Here is a 12,164-nt window from a genome sequence, read left to right as displayed (position 1 = left end):
TTAACTCACGTCTTTTAACATTTTTTTAACCTCAAACTTTGAGGAGAGCTAAAAGCCTAGAGTTATCATAATCACATCCCAACAATACCCTTATTTTGTTCCACAGTACATTAAATAAAGCAGCGCACCAGCAATAACATTTAACCACAGTTGGTTTTTCAATATTAAAACCACCTTGTATTCTTGGGATAAACCCCTCTTGGTCATGGTATTTAATCCTTTTTATATGTTGCTGGTTTCAGTTTGCTAATATTTTCTTTTCTTTTTTTTTCTTTTGAGGCAGGGTCTTGCTCTGTTGCCCAGGCTGGAGTGCAGTGGTGTGATCTCACCACTTTAAACAATGTTCTGTAAAGAGTTGCTTTTCAGATGGTATATAGCAATAAGTTTGGGGTTGGGTGAGTTATAAGGCTACAGAATAAAAATTGTGCAGCACCACTATGTATTAATTTTACTAAAAAATTTTAGGGAGAATACTAAACAAAGATGTCCATATTAAGAAGTAAATGAAAATTGGATCCCGTTCCCAACAAGTTCATCATCTCTATCTGAGACCACCTCAGCCTGGACTTTATCGTCTATATTGCTGTCAGCATTTTGGGTAAAGCCATTCAGCAAGTCTCTAGAAAGTTCTAAACTTTCTCACATTTTCCTGTCTTCTTCAGAGCCCTCCAAACTGTTCCAACCTCTGCCTATTACCCAGTTCCAAAGTTGCTTTCTCATTTTTGGGTATCTTTTTAGCAGCACCGCACTCTGCTGGTACCAGTTTACTGCATTAGTCCATTTTCACGCTGCTGATAAAGACATATCTGAGACTGGGAAGATAAAAAGGTTTAATTGGACTTACAGTTCCACATGGCTAGAGAGGCCTCAGAATCATGGTGGGAGGCGGACGACCCTTCTTACATGGTGGGTGGCAAGAGAAAAAAATGAAGATAAAACCATCAGATCTCATGAGACTTCTTCTCTACCATAAGATCAGTATGGGAGAAACCGCCCCCATGATTCAAACTATCTCCCACTGGGTCCCTCCCACAACATGTGGGAATTACAGGTGTACAATTCAAGATTAGATTTGGGTGGGGACACAGAACCAAACCATATCAGATGGGTCAGGGTAAGGTTGGCTGGATGTAACAAAAAATGGACAGTAAGTGTAACTAGGTGAGGGGAGGTTGTCCCTACTGTCTAGCACTGCATCTTTGGATATATCATTGTTGAGGCTTTTATCCACACCATTTTCATCGTTCTAGATCTCTACCCTCTATTGAGGGCATGGATAGGGGAAGTAGGGAGTACCGTGATTGTTGACAAGGTGGCCACCCACAAGGGCAGTTTGAATGGCAGGGAGAATGAACAGGCATTCTGCTGAAAGATTTATGGATAATGTTTAGGCAGCCATCAAGAGAAGGCTGGTGTCCAGCACTCTATTTCCTCTGTGAGGACTTTGTGATGTTCTCTGTCAATGGCGATGGATGGCATGCAGGCTTTGCTTTGACTTCCAACAGCTCCCACCTGTTTTTTGTCTGGCCAGGTTTCCATTCTCCCCTTTAGCGTTCTGACTTCCTACTGGGAAGGCAAGGAGCAGCTTCCCAACCCACTGTTCTTAAGAATGATCAATAAGCTTTGCTCCTGTCTGAATCTACCTTGTTGACTTTCTGTACCTGGGGTTGGAACACTCTCTCTGTAAAAAGTCAGATAGTGAATATTTTAGCTTTTGTGGGCCGAGAGGCAAAATCAGGAATGTTTACACAAATTTTTTGAAAAAATTCAAAACTTTATTTATAGACACTGAAATTTGAATTTTAGGTAAGTTTCATATGTCATGTAATAGTATTATTTTAATTTTTTCAACCATTAAAAAATATGAAAACCATTCTTAGCTCAATGGCCAGATAGAGTCAGGTGGCCAACCTGCAGACAATAGTTTGCTGACCTCTATTCTAGAGCCTAATATTGAAGAAAAAAACCCAAAAACCAAAAAAAACAAAAAACAAAAAACCGTCTGAATATGAAGTGTCTTGCAGTCCAAGATGCCTCTGACTGACTCATTCACTAAAATGAATGGAAAGAGTTAGGAAGCATAGGAAAGAAAAACAAGCATAAAGATTGTCAATACTTTAAGTTCCCATTTCCCATAAGCAGGAAGCCAAAATGGTTTAAGTCCAAACAACTGGCCAGAGCAGTGTCTTTGGAACTTGCTTCATGACCAGAATCACCTGGCTTCTTGTTGAAGCTAGATTCCTGGACTAGAGGTTTTGATGCAGGGGAGCCTTCTGGTTGGGGGTGTGCGCTCGGGACCAGGTAAGCGGAAGAAACACTATTTCAGGGGGTGTAAAGGAATCTCAAAAGCTGTGGTTCTTAAAGTGTGGTCCCTGGCCCAGCAGAACCAGCATTACTTGAGAGCTTGTAAGAAATAGAAGTCCTTGGCCTACCCTAGAAACACTGAATCAGAAACTATGGGGGTGGGGTCTGGCAATCTGGTTTTCATCAAGCCAGGTGGTCCTGATGCCCACTAAAATTTGAGCGCGTCTGCTTCAAGGCATCATTACCAGCACCTGGAGAAGTGATTGAGAACCCACCTGAGCAGAGAAGGCCTGGGCTCTCTTAAACCGCTGTGTTCTCCAGAGCGCAGGTCTGTGGGTGAGAGCAATTCTGACAGACATCTGAAGCCGAAGGCTTAGGTTTCCACAGGAAGATCTGGAAACCCTATTCAAGGCAAGCCTTTTGGAAGTCAAGGGCTGTATTCCCCTAAGAGGGGGCACCATGGATCCTAGAGACAGCAAATGCCACCCAAAGTGATGGTGAGGGAGTTTTCATCTTTTCTGCACGTGTGACCATTTACTGCACCAGAAGCTTTCTAGTGACTTCCACCTTTTCCAGGTTTCTCCAAGGTCCACTGGGGAACCCCCGTCCTGGGCCTGCCAGTGAGTTGCCGGGAGCTTCCCGACCTCACAAGCGGCTCTTGTGATGTAATTGTCACCTGAGGTGTGCCCCTCCTGGTCCTGGCAACATCACAGAGGCTACCTGGGCACGGACCCCACAGCTTCCTGGGGCCCAATCAGCAGCTCCAGGTGCCTGAGTGTGGGCTGCGGAGGCCGGGGCGGTGGCATGCAGGGTGAGGTCTCCCTGGCTGCTCCCTCGCGCTAGGCCAGCTCCAGGAGGGCAACAGACGACAGGACATTGCAAAAGGGCCACTTAAATTTTCCTTCGAGTAAGCAGAACACCTGCCAAGGCCCTCGAGCCTGGGCGTGCCCCAAGCCAGGTGGTTGGGGTCCAGGAGTCGGCGGCTGCGGCTGGCGATGCTCTGAGGGGACGTCAGGGCCTCGGGATGGCCGCTATGAAGACAAAGTGCATCTGTGAACTGTGCTCCTGCGGGTAAGGTGGCTGTGCTCAGGGCAAGGCTGGGGGAGCCTGGGCTTTCAGACTCCCGAGGAAGGGAAGCCTCCCCCAGCTGCTTCATCAGGCGGCATCACGGTGGGTTCGTTCACTTGTCACGATTTTTAGGCCACAATTTTGTCAACTAGCATTGTGCCCGCAGATGCAACATCAGTTCTGGCAAATGTGGCTGTTTTTGGGCCTTCTGTGCCGCTTCACTTCAGAACTGCAGGAAGGCTGAAATGGGCGTGGCCGGGCAGCCTGCACTCCCTTCCCTGAAGCCCAGAAAGTGTCAGCCAAGGAGGGAGAACACCTGGCCCAGTGGGACCAGTCTTGCTCCTTTTGGGAAAGTGATAGGATGGGAGGAGAATTCCTGTAGTGTAACTGAATTTCTCATTCAGAGAGATTGTTACTTTGTCAAAGAAGTATAAGGTATTAGTAAAACTTGTTTCCACATTGCGTAGAGTTGAATGAGAATAATGAAAACATTACTTTCACAGTCGCCTGGCCTGGCCAGGTCTCTCTTCTCACCTTTAAGGAGCGTGTCTGGGTGGAAGCACAGTAAAGGTGGTCCTGGGGGAAATCATGGGCTTTAGTCAGAGTCCCATGGGCTGACTGGTCTGCTGTCTCTCACATGATCTCTTAGATGTTCCTTCTACCTGCTTCCCAGGACAGCTGGGTTTCTGCTTGGCTGGGGCAGGGAGTGGGCAGCAGAGGAGCAACAGGCAAAAGGGTTCTGAGGTCAGTTCTCCTGGGCTGTCATTAATTGTGGGATCTTGGATTGGTAAATAAACTCCCGGTCATAGGTGCCTCATCTGTACCAACAATACCTACCTCATAGGACTATGATAAGAGTTAAGATCATGTACGTGAGTCCTGGTACATGGACTGTGCGTAATATGTTAGTGTCCTGAAATCTGAAAAAAGGGCAAATATGACACATGCAGATAAAAATGGTATCAGTAGTGTGGATAATTAAAGGGCACTCTACAAACTGGATCAGCAACCTTCTACATCTCTGGCATCAATGCATGGTTCCCAACTCTGGCTGCTGATTAGAATCACACAGGGAGTTTGAAAACTATCAGTTGCTCAGGCCGTTGAATTTATAATCTCAGGGTGGGTCCTGCCAACTGTCTAAAGGTGATTCTGACCATTTGCTAGGACTGGGACTCACTGAACTAGAACATGTACAAATGTGGGTCTTGCTTTTGAGCTTTGTTAAGTGGGGCTGGAGCAGTGTATAGTCTAGGACTACATGTTACCCAGCAAAACCTTTTCTTCTAAGGCCTTCTTTCTTTTTTTCATTTTGGAGACGGTGTCCCGCTCTGTTGCCCAGGCTGGAGTGCAGTGGTGCCATCTCGCTTCACTGCAACCTACGCCTCAGGGTTCAAGTGATTCTCCTGCCTCAGCCTCCTGAGTAGATGGGATTACAGACACATGCCACCATGCCTGGCTAATTTTCATATTTTTAGTAGAGACAGGGTTTCAACCATATTGTCCAGACTGGTTTTGAACTCCTGACCTTGGGTGATCTGCCTACCTTGGCCTCCCAAAGTGCTGGGATTACAGGCATGAGCCACTATGCCCTGCCTCTAAGGCCTTCTTTCTCCTGGGACCCTTTACATTACCTTCCTGTGTCCTGCATTGTTCTAGGCATCGGGATTGAAATGTATAAGACATAATCTCCATCTTTGCACAGCGTGCAGTCTAGGTAGGAAGGCAGAATGCTCATCAAGAGGTGCAGAGCATATGTAGTGAGAAGTCTCCCTCCTGCCCCTGCAGTAGGGGTATGACTCATTTGGGTGTTCCTTCTCTGACTCTGTTCTCATTCTGTCCCCGCCAAGGAGTCACTATCCATTGGAAGCAGGGTCTGTTCTTGTGTCTTTTCTCCTTTTCTTCTTTCCTCATCCTGTATTTTCTCCTCCACTTCATGGTTTCAGCCAATAGTCTCTCCTGTCTTCTGAATTCCAGTTTCATTGTCACCTTCTCAAAGTGCTTTGGTGATCCATTTGTCTCATTAATCTCAGCTTCAACAACCTTCAAACATTCTTCTGGTATCTGCCCCATTCATGGTGCCAGCAATCTTCTATTCACCCTGGGTGAAAATTTTGAATCATCTCTTATTCTCCCTCAACCACAGCATTGAATCTCTTTTTTCTTTTCTTTTCTTTTTTTTTTTTCGAGGTGGAGTCTTACTCTGTCATGCAGTGGTGCGATCTCTGCTCACTGCAACCTTTGCCTCCTGGGTTCAAGCGATTCTTCTGCCCCAACCTCCCAAGTAGCTGGGATTACAGGTACCCACCACCATGCTGGGCTAATTTTTGTATTTTTAGTAGAGACGGGGTTTCACCATGTTGGCCAGGCTGGTCTCAAACTCCTGACCTCAAATGATCCACCTACCTTGGCCTCCAAAATTGCTGGGATTACAGGTATGAGCCACCATGCCTGGCACATATGAGTCTTTTCTAAAGTCTGGGTCCCTCCTCCATTATAATCTTTCTTTAATTGGTCTCTTCCCTTTTATTCCCGTTATAACCCCCCTGGTTCTCTCATTTTTATGTTTAGAAACTGGTCCTAAAGTACCTTTCTAGTTTTTTTTCTCCCATGATTCCCTTACATGAAACTGCACCTTGAATTGGATCAGGTTTCTTGGCATCCTGAGCGGACCTGCGGATCTCCCCTCTCGGATCCTTACCCTTGCCCTTTCTCTAAAATACCTATGTTCCCTCCTCCTGCTGGACTTGTAAGGTCCTGTTTCACTTGCAAGTTCCCCATTAACCCAGCCCTGTGGCTCCCCATCAAAGAAGAACCCCGCTCCCTGTGTTCTCATCCTCTAATTATGCGTCAGCATGCTTTATATCCTTGATTAATTATATATATGCTGGGAAAACAGATATTTTCTATTTTTGTGTGTGCATCGTGTTACAGCAACATACTGTTTTCTTTATAACAGCCGATGCATATGTTTTTGAACGAATGGATTGCGTTTTTTGTTTGTCAAGGTCATAACATGCTGGACTGGGTTAGGAAAGTAAGATTTAGAGCTGTTCTGTCCAGTATGGTAGCCAGCTGTGGCAATTTCATTTAAATAAATGAAAGTTAAATAAAACTAAAAATTCAGTTCCTCAACTGCACAAGCCACCTTTCAAGTGCTCAGTAGCTCCCATACCGGTCCATGCAGGTATGGAGTATTTCCATCACTGCAGATAGTTCTGTTGGACAACACTGATCTTGAGTCTCATTATCTTGGAACTCTTGATCTCTCCCACTCTAATTAAATCCACTCAGTGACTGGTTGGGATGGAGTGAGGAATTTTATAGGTATTTTCTAAGCGGTGGAAGTCTGTATTTGGCTTTTCCAGTCTGAGGTCCTGGGAAAAAGCGATGGAAAGTCTGGAGGACAAGAGTGTGTGAAGTCGGAGACAGCGCCCTTGAGTGGGAGGGGGAGACCGGGGTTCCTGAGTGCATCACTGGAGATTTGTGGAGACCCTCAGGGCTGCCAGGGAGGGAGAGAGGCACATTTATTCCCCCTTCTCTCCCACATTCTCTTCTTCCAAAGTTTTTTTTTTGAGCAAATAATTCTTTAATGTCCTTTCAACTTTAACTTTTGAGGACATTGTATGTGTTGGCGAGGGGGCTCTAGAGATGCTCAGAGGCCTGAATAAGAAGGTGTCCGTCTGCAGGAGCAGCTGCCGAAGGCTGCTAGGGAAAAGCCACCAATGGGTGACTCTCTTGGAGCAAGTTCTTATATTTGGCCACAAGATGGCAAACTTTTCCTGATCAATTCTCACTGCGGGTTAAAACAAATCAGCCTAAATGGAAAAGCAAAATCTTTGGAGTTCTGGATTTTATTTTATTTTTAAATAGATTTATCTTAAGTTTTCTAAAATGAGCAATTAGAGTTTAGGGTCTAGCAGAACTCAGGAAAGTGGTATGCCTTTCGGAGTAGATGACAGATTACAAAGTGAAAAGTGTTTCAAATGTCTAAATGTAAAGATTCCAACCACTGGTAAAACTTTGTAATGAGCTTTGCTGGGCTAAAAAACATCAGACGTATTTTACTGCTTCGAGCTCAAGGCTTTGCCTCCTTAACAACACTCTACTCCTTTCCTTGATTATCAAAATCTTGCGATTGGAATTATTACCATAAAATGTCATAATATTCTATTTTCAACATAATCAGCACCAAATAAGCAAAGTATTTGTGGTTTGTAGAAATACAGTAAGGCCAGCATCTACAAATTTTTTTGAAAGTAATGTACCACTTAATTATCTTGACTTCAGAAGCCACATGGTGGGGGAGTGTTTTGAATAGAATAACTTGTATATGGGAGTATAATGCTTCCAATTGCATCTGATTATCCCCAGCATTTCCTGTTATTGAAAAAATGCTACCCTTCAGAGTTTTATAACTTTTTTTTTTTTTTTTGAAACGGAGCCTCGCTCTCTCACCCAGGCTGGAGTGCAATGGTGCGATATCGGCTTACTGCAGCCTCTGCCTCCCGGGCTCACGCCATTCTCCTGCCTCAGCCTCCACAGCAACTGGGATTACAGGCACCCACCACTACAGCCGGCTAATTTTTGTATTTTTCGTTTTTTTTTTTTTTTTTTTTTTTTTGCCTCTAAACCATCTTTTATTGCGCACTTCAGCCGCGATTCTGGCGCTGGCCTGCTGCGCCCTAGGCGTAGTACTGTAGGTTGGCTTTCTTCTTCGCCTGGACCTCCAGGATGTCTTCCATGTAGGTCTCATGGGTGAGCTCCGTGGCACCCCTGCGCAGTGCGATCATAGGCGCCTCCACGCACACAGCCTTGCACTGGGCCCCATTGAAGCCATTTGTGCAGCGGGCCAGCTCTCCGTCGTAGCTCACGTCAGGACTGACGTTCATCTTTTGGGAGTGTATCTGCATGATTCTGGCCCGAGCCTCCTCGTTGGGCATTGGGAACTCGATCTTGCAGTCCAGGCGGCCCTAGGGGATCAGGGCGGAGTCCAGGATGTCCACCCTGTTTGTGACTGCAATTACCTTAAGTTGGGTGTTGGGCTGGAAGCCATCCAGCCGGTTCAGAAGTTCCAGCATCGTCCTCTGCACCTCTTGTCCCCGGACTTCTCGCTGTTAAAGTGCTTGGTGCCTATGACATCCAGCTCATCAGTGAAGATGATGGAGGGCGCGTTCTCCTTGGCCGGGGCGAAGGCATCCCAGACTAGCCTGGCACCATCCAGTGAACATCTGCACCAGCTGGGGGCCAGCTAGCTTTAGGAAGGTGGCCTTAGTCTGTGCCCTACAGGCCCAGGCCAGGAGAGTCTTTCCCATCCCTGGGGGCCCATACATCAGCACCCGTTTTGGAGGTTGGATCCCCAGGTTCTCAAACTTCTCATTGTGGTTCATTGACAATAAAATGGCCACTACCAGTTCCTGGATCTGCTTGTCCAAGCCCCCATTGTCACTGTATTGCTCTGTGGGCCTCTCATCCACCTCCATGGCCTTCACCCGCGAGTTGTACTCTGTGGGCAGCATCTCCAGGATCGGATAGGAGTCTTTGTTCACACCCACCAGGTCTCCTGGCTTTAGCTTTTCAGCATCCACCAATCCAATCACAGGCAGGAAGTACCTCTGTCATGTAGAGGTTTTGATCACAGCATACTTGCCCTTCCTCTGGGAGTCCAGGTCAATATTGGCACCATCCTCCTTTTGGTCATTGGGATCAACATCCAGGAGCTTGATGACGTTGGAGACAAGGTACACCAGGGTCTTGTTCACTTTGATTTTCTCACTGTTCTCTTTGATCTTGTCCTTCATGGCTTGGAGCTTGTGGGTGACTCTCAACATTTCACTCTTCATGATCTTGATCTCACTGTCCAGAAGCTGTGTGTGTGTATGATCTCCATGGACATCTTGAGCACCTCCTCCCCAGTTCCATCTTGCTTGGCCTCATCCCACATCGTCGCCATCTTCTCTTCTAGTTTTTGTATTTTTAGTAGGGATAGGGTTTCACCATGTTGGCCAGGCTGGTCTTGAACTCCTGACCTTGTGATTCACCCACCTCAGCCTCCCAAACTGCTGAGACTTCAGGTGTGAGCTACCACTCCTGGCCCAGAGTTTTGTAATATTAGACCACCTTCCATCTTTACAGTATTTTGAAAATTCAAAAAATATTTTCCCATATATTAATATCTTACTGTGAGTCCCTCAACATGGGAAGCATTGCTTAGTTTGGAAAGTCGATTCCTTGATTTTAGCCTGTCTTTTCCCTGGGGATGTTTTCAGTCTATTGAGCTGTTCTTTCCCAGATGACTAAATTTGAAACTATGGTTTGGTGGGGAGTGGGTGGCACAAGGCAGGGCTGCTGTAGATAAAGTAAAATGTTAATCAGCCTTTTAAAGCTGAAAGGGATCTTAGCGGTCTCTAGCTCTATTTTACAGATGAGGAAATAGAAACATTGAGATTAATTTTAATATATGGGAACACGTTTTGTCAAGCTTCAGGCACAATTTAGGTCAATCAATTAAATTTTATTCATCTTTTACTGGGTATCAGACACTGTGCTAGGTGTTAAAATTTACAGTCCAGTCTATTTTTGAGTCACACTGGACCATTTAAAAAATTGATACATAATGATTGTATATATTTCTGGGGTCCAAGTGACATTTTGATATATGCATATAACATGTATTAGCATATCAGTCACTTCACACATTGATCATTTTTTTGTATTGGGAACCTTACAAATAATCTTCTGGCTATTTTGAAATATATGGCAAATTATAACTATAGTCACCCTACTGTATTATCGAACACTAGAATTTATTTCTTCTATCCAACTGTATTTTTGTATCCATTAACCAACTTAATTAGTGCCCCCAACTCCCACAATGGGCCATTTTTGACTGTAGAGTACCATAAGAAGGCTCTTGTCCAACTGAGAAAATAGTATCTGATATAAAAAAATAAGTGTAATTCTAAAAGCCTTTTAGTAAAGTAATATAAATAGCAAATCTTACTCCTGAGAATAAAATGTAGTAACACTGCTTTTTCTAAAATTCTTGTAAAAAAATTGTTAATGAAGGGATTGATAGAGCTTACTTTTATATCTGATTATTTTATGGCTTACAGTGCACAATTTTAAAGATTTTGTGCAATCTTGCAGGAAATTCCAGGACTGGGTAATGTATCATGAAATATTTATGAAGCATTGGTAGTATGTGCAGCATTTCATAAAAAAAGGTAGTCCCATAGAGGACTCAAAAATTGCTGAAAAGGATGTGGATTTGGCCCTTTCACAAAGCTTGCAGAGGAAGGTGATCTCAGGGGCAGCCATGTATCTGCAACTTAAATCAGCTATGTTAACCAGGGAGGAACTTGTTATTTTAATTTTGGAAAATATTTTCTTCACATTGATGGAAATTTCCTTAACCTTAGATTTTATTTTCTTAGAGTCTCTGTTACAAATTAAGAGGAAGGAAAAAAAAAAAAAATTGAGGACTTGGTTTGATATTACATGTTTTAAGAAGAATTCTCATTTTTAATTTAAATAAAATTGACTTCATAAATTCTGACTAAGGAAAAAAGAGACAAAGAACAGCCTTTAACAGATACTTGCTGATGACTTATCTTTAGCAGAATCCAGATAGAAATGCCAAGAAAAAAAAAAAAAAGAAAAACTTTCACTTTAAGATTGAATTTTTAGCCGGGCGCGGTGGCTCAAGCCTGTAATCCCAGCACTTTGGGAGGCCGAGACGGGTGGATCACAAGGTCAGGAGATCGAGACCATCCTGGCTAACCCGGTGAAACCCCGTCTCTACTAAAAAATACAAAAAAAAAAACTAGCCGGGCGAGGTGGCGGGTGCCTGTAGTCCCAGCTACTCGGGAGGCTGAGGCAGGAGAATGGCGTAAACCCGGGAGGCGGAGCTTGCAGTGAGCTGAGATCCGGCCACTGCACTCTAGCCTGGGCGACAGAGCGAGACTCTGTCTCAAAAAAAAAAAAAAAAAAAGATTGAATTTTTATTGTAGATTTCATGTACTTTTCATGTTAAGTATGTTATGCTCCTTAAAAATGGCCTTTGATATCAGAATTAATGTTTAATTGTTCATAAATACCTTTCACCTTATAAAATGAGTACAAATGGGTATATGTCGTATTTCAGATATTGTTAAATTAGAGTATAACTTCATATTCAAATTACAGCAGTAAATATGATCTATTTGACCTTATAGTCTGATGATGGATCCGTTCAGAGTAACATGTTCTAATTCTGTTCTGTAGTGGGCAGTTTTAAACATCATTCCCTCCATCGCTATTAAAATATTTATTACTGACCTTCAAGTGATTTACAGTTTATTTGGAAAGATGACATGTCTCGGGATGGGTGGTGGAGAGGCGGAAATAGCTACCCTTAGATGAATGAGACCAATAAAACAAGTGATGTAGGATGTGAGGGGTGGGAGAGGCACTTTGGGAGCGGGTAGCCGAGGAAGGCTTTAGGATGGAGAAGTAATGAGGAAAGTGAAGCTGGAGTCAGACTGCCTGGTTTCAAATGCTGGCTCTGCCACTTTTTAACTGTGGGAGCATATGCAAACCATTTTATCTTTCTGTAAAGTAGGGATAACAATACCTTATTCTTAAGGTTGGTGTGAGGATTAGGTGGGAGAGGAGCACAGGCCCTGGAGGAAAAGGGTGTGTTGGAGTTGAGTGAGACTGCCTCTGCTGCAGGGCATGGCTGTCAGAGAGACATGGAAGACATCATGTCCACCGGAGCACTTGAGCCTGCCAGGAGATTGTGCCAGAAGCTT

The 12,164-nt window shown here is 44.3% G+C and overlaps 1 protein-coding gene and 1 pseudogene across 4 annotated transcripts in view; one reads left to right on the top strand and one right to left on the bottom strand.

Annotated features, from left to right (window-relative positions):
* SAXO1 (stabilizer of axonemal microtubules 1) overlaps positions 1-12,164 on the top strand; it is a 146,214-nt gene that overhangs the window by 9,978 nt on the left and 124,072 nt on the right. The window contains exon 1 of one of the 3 annotated variants that reach the window (XM_011992652.1): positions 3,002-3,375. The exons of 1 other annotated variant lie outside the window; for it this stretch is intronic. In XM_011992652.1, the coding sequence (XP_011848042.1) occupies positions 3,329-3,375 (47 nt within the window). In that variant the 5' untranslated portion in view covers positions 3,002-3,328. Of the gene's footprint in view, positions 1-3,001; positions 3,376-12,164 lie in introns of those variants that run through there. One more of the 3 variants, XM_011992654.1, reaches the window with a different exon arrangement.
* Positions 8,058-9,328, bottom strand: LOC105548576 (annotated as a pseudogene). Its single transcript, XR_001007409.1, has one exon. The product of XR_001007409.1 is annotated as a 26S protease regulatory subunit 6A pseudogene (transcript).

This window comes from Mandrillus leucophaeus, unplaced genomic scaffold, assembly GCF_000951045.1.
Source record: "Mandrillus leucophaeus isolate KB7577 unplaced genomic scaffold, Mleu.le_1.0 Scaffold415, whole genome shotgun sequence".
Classification (NCBI taxonomy): Eukaryota; Metazoa; Chordata; class Mammalia; order Primates; family Cercopithecidae; genus Mandrillus; species Mandrillus leucophaeus.
This window is presented reverse-complemented; position numbering and strand designations above follow the sequence as displayed.